The 14,577-nt window shown below is 37.2% G+C and overlaps 1 protein-coding gene across 12 annotated transcripts in view; it reads right to left on the reverse strand.

Moving 5' to 3' along the window:
• VRK2 (VRK serine/threonine kinase 2) overlaps window positions 1-14,577 on the reverse strand; it is a 112,974-nt gene that overhangs the window by 17,090 nt on the left and 81,307 nt on the right. For all 12 annotated transcript variants that reach the window (XR_012422357.1, XM_045369266.3, XM_074011717.1 and 9 more), the window contains one exon: window positions 10,720-10,886. Coding sequence is in view for 11 of the 12 variants with exons in the window: in XM_045369266.3 (XP_045225201.2) it covers window positions 10,720-10,886 (167 nt within the window). In the remaining variant the exon portion in view is untranslated. The remainder of the gene's footprint in view (window positions 1-10,719; window positions 10,887-14,577) is intronic.

Raw genomic sequence — 14,577 nt, forward strand, 5'->3', positions numbered from 1 at the left:
CCTTCCTGAGTCCAAGTGATCTCATTGTTCAGTTCCCACCTATGAGTGAGAACATGCGGTGTTTGGTTTTCTGTTCTTGTGATAGTTTGCTAAGAATGATGGTTTCCAGCTGCATCCATGTCCCTACAAAGGACACAAACTCATCCTTTTTGATGGCTGCATAGTATTCCATGGTGTATATGTGCCACGTTTTCTTAATCCAATCTGTCACTGATGGACATTTGGGTTGATTCCAAGTCTTTGCTATTGTGAATAGTGCTGCAATAAACATACGTGTGCATGTGTCTTTATAGCAGCATAATTTATAATCCTTTGGGTATATACCCAGTAATGGGATGGCTGTGTCATATGGTACATCTAGTTCTAGATCCTTGAGGAATCGCCATACTGTTTTCCATAATGGTTGAACTAGTTTACAATCCCACCAACAGTGTAAAAGTGTTCCTATTTCTCCACATCCTCTCCAGCACCTGTTGTTTCCTGACTTTTTAATGATCGCCATTCTAACTGGTGTGAGATGGTATCTCATTGTGGTTTTGATTTGCATTTCTCTGATGGCCAGTGATGATGAGCATTTTTTCATGTGTCTGTTGGCTGTATGAATGTCTTCTTTTGAGAAATGTCTGTTCATATCCTTTGCCCACTTTTTGATGGCGTTGTTTTTTTCTTGTAAATTTGTTGGAGTTCTTTGTAGGTTCTGGATATTAGCCCTTTGTCAGATGAGTAGATTGCAAAAATTTTCTCCCATTCTGTAGGTTGCCTGTTCACTCTGATGGTAGTTTCTTTTGCTGTGCAGAAGCTCTTTAGTTTAATGAGATCCCATTTGTCAATTTTGGCTTTTGCTGCCGTTGCTTTTGGTGTTTTAGACATGAAGTCTTTGCCCATGCCTATGTCCTGAATGGTACTACCTAGGTTTTCCTCTAGGATTTTTATGGTATTAGGTCTAACATTTAAGTCTCTAATCCATCTTGAATTAATTTTCGTATAAGGAGTAAGGAAAGGATCCAGTTTCAGCTTTCTACTTATGGCTAGCCAATTTTCCCAGCACCATTTATTAAATAGGGAATCCTTTCCCCATTTCTTGTTTCTCTCAGGTTTGCCAAAGATCAGATGACTATAGATGTGTGGTATTATTTCTGAGGACTCTGTTCTGTTCCATTGGTCTATACCTCTGTTTTGGTACCAGTACCATGCTGTTTTGGTTACTGTAGCCTTGTAGTATAGTTTGAAGTCAGGTAGCGTGATCCCTCCAGCTTTGTTCTTTTGACTTAGGATTGTCTTGGAGATGCGGGCTCTTTTTTGGTTCCATATGAACTTTAAAGCAGTTTTTTCCAATTCTGTGAAGAAACTCATTGGTAGCTTGATGGGGATGGCATTGAATCTATAAATTACCTTGGGCAGTATGGCCATTTTCACGATATTGATTCTTCCTATCCATGAGCATGGTATGTTCTTCCATTTGTTTGTGTCCTCTTTTATTTCACTGAGCAGTGGTTTGTAGTTCTCCTTGAAGAGGTCCTTTACATCCCTTGTCAGTTGGATTCCTAGGTATTTTATTCTCTTTGAAGCAATTGTGAATGGAAGTTCATTCCTGATTTGGCTCTCTGTTTGTCTGTTACTGGTGTATAAGAATGCTTGTGATTTTTGCACATTAATTTTGTATCCTGAGACTTTGCTGAAGTTGCTTATCAGCTTAAGGAGATTTGGGCTGAGACAGTGGGGTTTTCTAAATATACAATCATGTCATCTGCAAACAGGGACAATTTGACTTCTTCTTTTCCTAACTGAATACCCTTGATTTCTTTCTCTTGCCTAATTGCCCTAGCCAGAACTTCCAACACTATGTTGAATAGGAGTGGTGAGAGAGGGCATCCCTGTCTTATGCCAGTTTTCAAAGGGAATTTTTCCAGTTTTTTCCCATTCAGTATGATATTGGCTGTGGGTTTGTCATAAATAGCTCTTATTATTTTGAGGTACGTTCCATCAATACCGAGTTTATTGAGCGTTTTTAGCATGAAGGGCTGTTGAATTTTGTCAAAAGCCTTTTCTGCATCTATTGAGATAATCATGTGGTTCTTGTCTTTGGTTCTGTTTATATGCTGGATTATGTTTATTGATTTGCGAATGTTGAACCAGCCTTGCATCCCAGGGATGAAGCCCACTTGATCATGGTGGATAAGCTTTTTGATGTGTTGCTGAATCCGGTTTGCCAGTATTTTATTGAGGATTTTTGCATTGATGTTCATCAGGCATATTGGTCTAAAATTCTCTTTTTTTGTTGTGTCTCTGCCAGGCTTTGGTATCAGGATGATGTTGGCCTCATAAAATGAGTTAGGGAGGATTCCCTCTTTTTCTATTGATTGGAATAGTTTCAGAAGGAATGGTACCAACTCCTCCTTGTACCTCTGTTAGAATTCAGCTGTGAATCCATCTGGTCCTGGACTTTTTTTGGTTGGTAGGCTATTAATTATTGCCTCAATTTCAGAGCCTGCTATTGGTCTATTCAGGGATTCAACTTCTTCCTGGTTTAGTCTTGGAAGAGTGTAAGTGTCCAGGAAATTATCCATTTCTTCTAGATTTTCCAGTTTATTTGCGTAGAGGTGTTTATAGTATTCTCTGATGGTAGTTTGTATTTCTGTGGGGTCGGTGGTGATATCCCCTTTATCATTTTTAATTACGTCGATTTGATTCTTCTCTCTTTTCTTCTTTATTAGTCTTGCTAGTGGTCTGTCAATTTTGTTGATCTTTTCAAAAAACCAACTCCTGGATTCATTGATTTTTTGGAGGGTTTTTTGTGTCTCTATCTCCTTCAGTTCTGCTCTGATCTTAGTTATTTCTTGCCTTCTGCTAGCTTTCGAATGTGTTTGCTCTTGCTTCTCTAGTTCTTTCAATTGCGATGTTAGAGTGTCAATTTTAGATCTTTCCTGCTTTCTCTTGTGGGCATTTAGTGCTATAAATTTCCCTCTACACACTGCTTTAAATGTGTCCCAGAGATTCTGGTATGTTGTATCTTTGTTCTCATTGGTTTCAAAGAACATCTTTATTTCTGCCTTCATTTCCTTATGTACCCAGTAGTCATTCAGGAGCAGGTTGTTCAGTTTCCATGTAGTTGAGCGGTTTTGATTGAGTTTCTTAGTCCTGAGTTCTAGTTTGATTGCACTGTGGTCTGAGAGACAGTTTGTTATAATTTCTGTTCTTGTACATTTGCTGAGGAGTGATTTACTTCCAATTACGTGGTCAATTTTGGAGTAAGTACGATGTGGTGCTGAGAAGAATGTATATTCTGTTGATTTGGGGTGGAGAGTTCTATAGATGTCTATTAGGTCTGCTTGCTGCAGAGATGAGTTCAATTCCTGGATATCCTTGTTAACTTTCTGCCTCGTTGATCTGTCTAATGTTGACAGTGGAGTGTTGAAGTCTCCCATTATTATTGTATGGGAGTCTAAGTCTCTTTGTAAGTCTCTAAGGACCTGCTTTATGAATCTGGGTGCTCCTGTATTGGGTGCATATATATTTAGGATAGTTAGCTCTTCCTGTTGAATTGATCCCTTTACCATTATGTAATGGCCTTCTTTGTCTCTTTTGATCTTTGATGGTTTAAAGTCTGTTTTATCAGAGACTAGTATTGCAACCCCCGCTTTTTTTTGTTCTCCATTTGCTTGGTAAATCTTCCTCCATCCCTTTATTTTGAGCCTATGTATGTCTCTGCGTGTGAGATGGGTCTCCTGAATACAGCAGACTGATGGGTCTTGACTCTTTATCCAGTTTGCCAGTCTGTGTCTTTTAATTGGAGCATTTAGTCCATTTACATTTAAGGTTAAGATTGTTATGTGTGAGCTTGATCCTGCCATTATGATATTAACTGGTTATTTTGCTCGTTAGTTGATGCAGTTTCTTCCTAGCCTCGATGGTCTTTACATTTTGGCATGTTTTTGCAATGGCTGGTACCGGTTGTTCCTTTCCATGTTTAGTGCTTCCTTCAGGGTCTCTTGTAAGGCAGGCCTAGTGGTGACAAAATCTCTAAGCATTTGCTTATCTGTAAAGGATTTTATTTCTCCTTCACTTATGAAACTTAGTTTGGCTGGATATGAAATTCTGGGTTGAAAATTCTTTTCTTTAAGAATGTTGAATATTGGCCCCCACTCTCTTCTGGCTTGGAGAGTTTCTGCCGAGAGATCTGCTGTTAGTCTGATGGGCTTCCCTTTGTGGGTAACCTGACCTTTCTCTCTGGCTGCCCTTAAGATTTTTTCCTTCATTTCAACTTTGGTGAATCTGGCAATTATGTGTCTTGGAGTTGCTCTTCTCGAGGAGTATCTTTATGGCGTTCTCTGATTTCCTGGATTTGAATGTTGGCCTGCCCTACTAGGTTGGGGAAGTTCTCCTGGATGATATCCTGAAGAGTGTTTTCCATCTTGGTTCCATTTTCCCCCTCACTTTCAGGCACCCCAATCAGACGTAGATTTGGTCTTTTTACATAATCCCATACTTCTTGCAGGCTTTGTTCATTTCTTTTTCTTCTTTTTTCTTTTGGTTTCTCTTCTCGCTTCATTTCATTCATTTGATCCTCAATCGCTGATACTCTTTCTTCCAGTTGATCGAGTCGGTTACTGAAGCTTGTGCATTTGTCACGTATTTCTCGTGTCATGGTTTTCATCTCTTTCATTTCGTTTATGACCTTCTCTGCATTAATTACTCTAGCTATCAATTCTTCCACTTTTTTTTCAAGATTTTTAGTTTCTTTGCGCTGGGTACGTAATTCCTCCTTTAGCTCTGAGAAATTTGATGGACTGAAGCCTTCTTCTCTCATCTCGTCAAAGTCATTCTCCGTCCAGCTTTGATCCGTTGCTGGCGATGAGCTGCACTCCTTTGCCGGGGGAGATGTGCTCTTATTTTTTGAATTTCCAGCTTTTCTGCCCTGCTTTTTCCCCATCTTTGTGGTTTTATCTGCCTCTGGTCCTTTATGATGGTGATGTACTGATGGGGTTTTGGTGTAGGTGTCCTTCCTGTTTGATAGTTTTCCTTCTAACAGTCCGGACCCTCAGCTGTAGGTCTGTTGGAGATTGCTTGAGGTCCACTCCAGACCCTGTTTGCCTGGGTATCAGCAGCAGAGGCTGCAGAAGATAGAATATTTCTGAACAGCGAGTGTACCTGTCTGATTCTTGCTTTGGAAGCTTCCTCTCAGGGGTGTACTCCACCCTGTGAGGTGTGGGGTGTCAGACTGCCCCTAGTGGGGGATGTCTCCCAGTTAGGCTACTCAGGGGTCAGGGACACACTTGAGCAGGGAGTCTGTCCCTTCTCAGATCTCAACCTCTGTGTTGGGAGATCCACTGCTCTCTTCAAAGCTGTCAGACAGAGTTGTTTGCGTCTGCACAGGTTTCGGCTGCCTTTGTTATTGTTTACTGTGCCCTGTCCCCAGAGGTGGAGTCTACAGAGACAGGCAGGTTTCCTTGAGCTGCTGTGAGCTCCACCCACTTCGAGCTTCCCAGCAGCTTTGTTTACCTACTTAAGCCTCAGCAATGGCGGGCGCCCCTCCCCCAGCCTCGCTGCTGCCTTGCCGGTAGATCACAGACTGCTGTGCTAGCAATGAGGGAGGCTCTGTGGGTGTGGGACCCTCCCGGCCAGGTGTGGAATATGATCTCCTGGTGTGCCTGTTTGCTTAAAGCGCAGTATTGGGGTGGGAGTTACCCGATTTTCCAGGTGTTGTGTGTCTCAGTTCCCCTGGCTAGGAAAAGGGATTCCCTTCCCCCTTGCGCTTCCCAGGTGAGGCAATGCCTCGCCCTGCTTCAGCTCTCGCTGGTCGGGCTGCAGCAGCTGACCAGCACCGATTGTCCGGCACTCCCCAGTGAGATGAACCCAGTACCTCAGATGAAAATGCAGAAATCACTGGTCTTCTGTGTGGCTCGCGCTGGGAGTTGGAGACTGGAGCTGTTCCTATTCGGCCATCTTGCTCCGCCCCCCCCAAAAATTATATATATTTAAGGTATACAATATGATGTTTTGATACATGTATATATTGTGAAATGAATACCACAATCACGTTATTAACACATCACCTCACATAGTCACCATTTTTTTGTGTGTGGTGAGAATACTTAAGATCTACTCTCTTAGCAGATTTCAAGAATACAATACAGTATTAGTAACTACAGTCACCATGCTGTATATCAGATCCCCAGAACTCATTCATCTTATAACTGAAAGTCTGTACCTTTTGACTACCATCTCCCCATTTTCCCCAATTCTCATCCCGACAAATACTGTTCTACGCTCTGCTTTCATAAGTTTTTTTTTTTTTTTTGATTCCACATATAAATGAGATCATACGGTATTTGTCCTGTGTCTGGCTTGTTTCACTTAGTATAATGTCCTCCAGATTCATCCATGATGTTGCAAATGTCAGGATTTCCTTTTTATGGCTGAATAATATTCCATTGTGTGTGTGCGTGTATATATATGTATATATGTATGTATATGTGTATCGTATGTGTGTATATATGTATATATGTGTGTATATGTGTGCATATATACATATATATGTATATAAATATACATACAGACACAATGTATATAAATAAAATACACTTTGTGGATAATGAAAATGCATTCTATAACCACAAATAATATTGTGGTTATGGATCACACTTTATCCATTCACCCACTGACATACACTTAGGTTGTGCTGTATTTTGATTATTGTGAATAGTGTTGTCATGAACATGGGAGTGCAGATACCTCTTTGACATATGGTTTTATTTCCCTTGGATACATACCCAGAAGCAAGGTTGCTGGTAGTTTTATTTTTAGCTAAGATATTATTGAAGTTTTTAGTGCCTCCTAGATGCTAGGCATTTTAGGTATAAGATTTTTTGCCCTGGAAGCCTCTGACGTATAAGCAAAATTTGGTATAATATATTCACTCCTCTGTGAAGGTTCCTGGAAGAGATGATGCCTCCTGGATCTGCTGTTAGTTGGCTGAATGGTTAGGTTGCACTGCCGTGGGCACTTCTAGCTACTAAACGAAATGATAGCCAATTTATGGAAAATTCTATTTCTAAGGAAACTTTTAAAATTGTAAGAGTGAAGTGGATGACAGTGAACACAGTGAAACTTTTTCTCAAAGACAGAAAAGTAAATATAGAAAACACCCTGGGCATCTCTTATAATAGAAGGATACTATACAAATGTATGACATTTTCAAGAAAGTAGCTATGAAAATGAGGTAGTTTTTATTTAATTTTCCATTGGAACTTCACACTGTTCTATAAAATCAAGAACACCTTTGGACTCCTAAAAATTAATAAATCAAAAATGTGCTTCTAATTAAGAATCTGTATTTCACTATCCTCATATACAGAAAATAAGGAGATGTTCATAGAATTATTTTGAGACTTAAAGCTTAGGAAAAAATTTTGTAAACTGTTAAATTCTATACAAATAATACTACTACCAATAATAACATACTCAACTCTGGATATGCTATGGAAGCCTCAGATGTAAGGTAAATGAAGGGACAAACTTTTATTGTCTGCCATGCAGTATAGCTTGAACATTTTAGCTCTGACCTGCAGCTACTTCTCTGCCTAGGTAAAGCATTTAGGAAGGATGGGAGGGCTCATTATGCCCAAGTGTCTGCACTATTACAACATATTATAGTATATGACTGTGTATTGTATATATGTCTCAAGCACCATAATAAGGTGGGAGTCATTGATAAATGGATAAAAGGACCCTCTGGCTCTTGAAAAGTAGCTTTTTCAAGGGTTGTAATGGGGCCTTTAGTAATGCTCTTTTCCAACTTGGCTTTAACATTCCCATCTGGGAATTCTAGAGCTTTAGCTCAGCTCAATAAGCATTCTTACTGAAATATTGTTTCTTTCAGTGAATTTTAGAAATTAAATCCTAGTGGGTGGCATAAAGAGACTGTGATGGTCTTGATGAGACAGTCTTCTAATTTGATTGGCGGTGCTAACTCAGGAGCCCCCAGAACTACTAGCAAGTTACTTCAGTTTTACATCCCTCATTTTGATTCAGGCAAATGCCCCCAAAGATTTGTTTTTCATGAAGAAATATCAATATCACTACTCTCTTGACAAAAATTCATTTCCAATTTAACTCCAATAACAGTATTTGAGGACTTCCCTGTTCAGGTTTACAGAGAACAGTTTATAATGTCTAGTAAAATTTAGTATTGGAAACAAAGAAAAAAGCTTTTTCTTTTGCAAAAAGGTGATGTAAGTTTGGTGAGATTCTTATGGTAATGTGCTACCTTCTAATACCTAATCAAAATACGTTTTTCTTAAAAATACAGTATTTCCCTCTGTATAAGTTTCACTTATTATTAGCAAAATAACATTTAAAAATGTAAACAGTTATAACTTTTTTCCCTTGAATACTGAATGATGGTAACATTTTATTTACTTATATATACCTTTTCTGGTCCAATGTCTTCTTTTAAAATATCTTTGTCCAAAAAATATATTAGTCCAGAGTTCATTCACTAGTCTGTTAAATATCTCTATAAACCAAATACTTAACTCCATATAACTATAAACCCATTTATAAAGTAACAAGAAATGATTTTAGTTACTAATAAGGGGATTCTGTCTGTGACTAAAAAGAAATTTGGATCCATGTGATTGATATGCATTTTGGAATGATTTTTGTTATGGAAGCAATCTATTGTGGAAATCATCCTATATGTGCATCATTCAGGGGAATTGGGAACAGGACAGTTTATACTGTCATACCTTGCATTTGAACATTTTCGGGTTTGGTTTTTGTAGCATTGCAAAATCTGTAAACTTTGAAAATTAAGATACTTAAAGTTTAGCCATATATGGTAAGCCCATATCTTATGCTATCATTATTAAATAAATGTGTGCACTTAAAATACTAGAGAAATAAGTAATAAATAAATATTGATCTGCTGCAAAATATATCCCGAAATCATCTTCCTGTCTACACATCCAGGCTGATCACATTTCTTACCAGAAATTAGCGTAGGTCTTAAAAGCATATATTATTTTTAAGTGCTTTTTTTACTCATAAGCAAAATTCTCCAATCAAAAGGAGTACAATATTCTTGATGGAGGCTCACTGGAAAAAAGTCTTGTTTTATGTTCTATTCTCTACATATAAAAATGGTTTCACAACAAACACCCTTTGAATTTGATGAAACTGAAAATTCTGGTGGATAATAATTAGAATTTTGTATCAGAGGATATAGCTATCGGTTTTTAAAATGGCTTTTATATTTCAATTAAGTTTGTGAAACTGAAAAACTACAAAAAGGGAAAATCTACTTAAATTAGCGTAGATTAAGTGGTGACCATTATTGCAACGAAAATACTATGTCAAGGAAATGGCTCTGTTTTGTTGCAAAAGTGATAAAAACACTAAAGTCAATAAAACTGTTAAAGTAAGTCTCAGTAATTACCAAGATCAAAATCCAGTGGCTTTTTATTAAACATGAACTTTTGTTCTGCCTTCTGCAATACGTAAATAGTGCTGACAATTGGTTTGTGAGGCACTTGCTACAATAAAATCTAATTGTATCATGAGAGAAAGGTGACAATCAGGAGATCATGAAAAAATTACATATTCTCACTGGTAGTTAATTAGCCATGCAAAACCTCCTCAAACAGATATTCTCTTCTATTAGGAATGATTACTATGCAGGCCTACAGATGTCAATACCACAGTCATTCAAATACTTCTTTTCCTACTAATTGAAGGTTGTAAAGCTCTGGTGCCAAGGTTTTGCTTCCAAAGAGCTAATTTATGACTAGAAGGATATTTTATGTCTTCAGTTGCAGCAACTACAAAATTCAGCAAATCAGAACCATCTGTGCACTGATACTTGACTCACCATTCATCTAGCAGCCTATCAGTCACATTAGTTTGCATCCCGCATTCTTGGCTCATGAACACATGTGATGATCCAAAGTTCATAAGAAATATTAAAAATGAATGGCATCCTGACCCTATCTTATTGTACATGCATCAGGAAAAAAATGCCATCCACACTTTATTTTTGTATATGGATAGTGGTCAAGGAAGACATGGATGCTGCGTTGCCTGTCCACTAATCTTGCTAATAATGGCAGTCTAAGATTTCCACCACCTGCTTAAAAATGCTCGAAATCTTAATTCTTTTTTTTTTTTTTAAGTTGGTGTCGGTCTTTTGGAAGATGGCGGACTAAAAGAAGAGGTGTAACTTTTAAAAAATGGTTTTTTTCTTAATGTGGATCTCTGGCATAAACTCTTTTATTTTCTGTAAAGAATTGTTTCCATGGATTGAAATATCAGCACATACAAATAATCTGCTTAAACCTAAGACTATTATCACCACCAAATTATGGCCAAATTGGTAGGCAAAAACAGACGGCAATATCTATTGAAAACCTGGAGGAAAAAAACAAATCATGGCTTTCTCATGAATAACATCAGATTAGCCTTTACGCTAGTCACATCTCTATGACAGTAGTGACTGCTTGCTTTCTTTCACAGTACATAGTAGGTCACAGATCCTATTTTTCTCTGTGAGACAACAGGTCAAAATAACTTGGATCAAACTTTCTTGGTGCTGAGTTAGGGGAAATGGGAGTTAAATATAAGGAAGAAGAAAGCCGTCAGACTCATTTTGAGACCTAAAACAACTTCATTTGATAGAAAAGTATCAGAAGGTAATCATAGGATAGCAGGGATTATGTTACTTACTTTTTGACTGTTTGGAGTATGGACATTTATACTCTGTCCTTTTGTAGAAAAGTCCAGTGATCCCAAAGGTATTCCATCAGGGTTCAAAATTTTCTTGAGCGCTTGATAGTTTGGCTTTTCATCATAGGCTAAACTATGAACACATACCAAAAACTGGGCTATTTCACCTGTGAATTAGTAAATTTTTTACATGTTATTCACAATTGGCAAGAATTGTCAAGACTCCAATAATTTCAAAATCGTTCTGTTATCTCTTTGTCTTTTACACATTTACATCTCCTGAAGAAACCAAAAATGAACAATTCAATGAAAATAACTTTTTAAATGATATTCAAAAATGACTGAAATATAGCGACCTACAGAATTGATGAAACTAGTAATGTTTTTAACATATTTTTGTTGATATGCTTACAATTCACTGATCTTATGAAGTATATTTTAATAATTATAGTGATTATGATTTATGAGGTGCAACTAGTAAGGACTACATAAATAATACAATCGACCATATATCATACTTTATGTTGAACTTCTAAAAGTTCAGTTAAAGTGTTACTATAAACCTCTTTACTTCTAAGGAAAAAAACCTGCAAATTTTTATTAAGGCTTTGATTTTGGGATTATAGCAGTGTATTTAGAAATGACCTTGAATTCCATGTTGTTAGCTAAGATTGACTTTAGAATGCATGAAACCTCCCTCATGTCCTCCATACCTAGCTAGCCTGGTACACAGCCTTGTGTTTTTGATTTTAGAGCAGTGGGAGGAGAAGTTGCCATCTTTTATTTTTTCCCTAGTATAAAGAAATGTTCCCCTAGAACTACATAGTAAACCCCCTTCCCCCAAAAAGGTTAAGAACTACCAACTTCTAAATACAAACAGAATTAGTAACCAACAGTTACAAACATCACTGCATTAAAATATTTGCAGTTTGCATTTCTTTTTCATGTTGAGGTTCAACCTAAAATTGGAATAGAAGTGGTGATAATACCAAATACTATTTAAAAACTGGCATGTTTTCATTTGTTCACAGAGATGTTTAGATATGCCTTTCCTTTTCAAAAATATATTACTGACTCAAACTCAAGTACTTCTTACTTTCTCACTTGGTTGCCTATATCCATGGTGGGAAAACCTGGGAAACTTCATGGGTTGGCAGGAGTGACTTCCTAATCCTTCACTTCCCCTCCAGGCCTACCTCCACTAAAAAGAAAGGAAAACTGCAGAGGCACTGGGTTTCACTCCCTATAGAGAAAAATTCCAGAAGGAATAGTCATCATCGCTTTCTCCCTATTAAAGTTAAGAGTGATCACTTTCACCATATAGTCCAGAGCTATTTCCTGGGAACATGAAGCTAACGTGATTAAAATGTGAACTCTTGGCTCTGGGCTTTTTTTCCTGGACACTGTAGCAATTATGCAACCTATTTTTTCATCTCTGATTTTTTTTTTTAAATCAAATTCTGTTATCTAGCATTCGGTCAACCAGATCTCTGTTAACTAGCAAGTGCTGCTATTTTATCACGATATTTATAACTGATGCTTCATGCAGCCCCTTCACAGGGGCTGGGGGCTATCCAATTTGTAAAGGGATGATTAAAAAAAGATTAACTTCACTACTACTTTAATATAAATATTGTTGTTTTATAGTCTTTTGAAGATTGGTAAGTCAAGTTTGGTGCATATTACAATTCCATTAACCAGAATATCCAAAATGAGGAAGAGAGTTGAATGTGTTGGGAACAAATCACTGTTACAAGACAATGGAAAACTCCTGGCACTCCACCAACTGATAGCAGCTGTGCTGCAAAGCCTTCATGGGACTGGGGTTTGGAAAAATGAGGTACCAGTGAGGTAGGAGGGGGAGAAAATAAAAAGAGCCATTTCCATTATAAATTTATTATTACAAACCTGAAGCTTTGACTATTGTGATGTAATACTGGTTTAAATGTTAGTCTTTCAAGATCTGGATTTATTATATTAAGTATATTTTAAAATTTACGAGCATATTGCCAGAACTATAAAGCAAAATGCCTTTAGTATGAAATTATGATATTTTAAAATCATCTGCTTTTTAAGCCATTGAAATATTAAGTACCATTACTATCAAGAGATAGAAACTTTTGAAACTATTATTATGCTTAGTTGGACATGTATGCTGCAAATTTCTTGGCTGTTTTATTTCATAATGTTTCAGTAATAAACATTTGTAAATCAGTTCCTTCATTTTCATGGTTGTGTTCTTCCTAAGTACAACCTCCTAATTTAAGAGACCTTCATATAATATTAAAGTTTCAACACTTTTTGCTTTAGAAACAGAAATCTGCATTTTATAATTAATAGTACGGATTCAGTAAAATGGTTTGTACTGAGAAACAAAAACTGGGCGTGTCTCCACTCATCTGTCTCAAATATTTTAACAATAGAGTATGACAGAATATACACTACCCAGAAGCATTTGTCTTTTATAATTCAGGGCAAAATATATATATATTTTTAATGACATCTTCCCATCTCTTTCTGTCCAGTTGACTAAAACATAAATTATACGACTTGGTAAAAATGCCAATAAGGGCTAGGCGCAGTGGCTCACACCTGTAATCCCAGCACTTTGGGAGGCCAAGGTGGGTGGATCACGAGGTCAGGAGTTTGAGACCAGGCCTGGCCAATATGGTGAAACCCCGTCTCTACTAAATATACAAAAATTAGCTGGGCGTGGTGGCATGTGCCTGTAGTCACAGCTACTTGGGAGGCTGAGGCAGAAGAATCGCTTCAACCTGGGAAGGGGAGGTTGCACTGAGCCGAGATCATGCCGCTGCACTCCAGTCTCAGTGACAGAGAGAGACTCTGTCTCAAAAAAAAAAAAGCCGTTAAGAATATTAGCCAAAAAGGAGTATTGCCATTTTGACAAGTTATTGACAGTTATGAAAACAAAAATTTCATCTTGTAACCCATTCCCACAATGAGGATCTCTGTGTGTCTCCCTCAATCAGATGAAAAGTACTAGAGAAAGGGGAAAACAAAAGACTCACGTAAGGAAGGGCTTATTGGACTTGCAAATGGAGGGGGGAAGTAGAACTGGCTTATTCTTTCCTTACCTACACAAATGAAAATTTTGGTTTCTAGTGAAAGAAAGGCTGCGAATATAAGTTACTTAACTCTCAACTTCTCAACCAGATGGAAACAGACGCTATTTGACCTTAGCTAGAGAGGTCACTGTACGTATCTACTTTCAGAAGTCAGCTAAAAGGTAACTTTGAGATTGCCCAATGTAAACAGAAAACAAGATTCACTCTGATTATCTGTCTTTGAGAAAAAGCAAGACTGATAGTGGGCACTGGCTTTTTCTTATAAGACAGTCTAACTCAATTGTTAGATTAGTGTTGAATAACATGTTGTGTATGCACATAAAAATGACAGGAATGTGGGTAATTACTAGTTGACATGCTATTTTATACAATATGTATTGATAACATTGTCAATTAAAAATTACATCGTATACTAACTTGAAAATATGAAAATACGAAATATACCTCCAAATCCCAAAATCATATGCCTTTGCTAATAAAAAATTTTTTTTTGCTGGCAGTTCAGTCAGCATAATACTGTTCTAAATAGCATTCAAGTGTTTAATGATTTGGTTTTTTAAATGACGGATTAAAAGTAGTTTTTCGTTAGGTCAACTTTATCTTCTTTCAACAGTATATGGATGAACAAAACCAGGAGGTCTTAACTCTAGAAATACCAGACATAGTTGACTATTAAACCTGTGCATGATTCTCAAAATAGATATCTTAAAAAAAAAAAAAAGAAATGCACTAAGCAGAACCTAGAATTTTCCACCTCAATATCTTCTTTTGG

This window comes from Macaca fascicularis, chromosome 13 (genome assembly GCF_037993035.2).
Source record: "Macaca fascicularis isolate 582-1 chromosome 13, T2T-MFA8v1.1".
Taxonomy (NCBI): domain Eukaryota; kingdom Metazoa; phylum Chordata; class Mammalia; order Primates; family Cercopithecidae; genus Macaca; species Macaca fascicularis.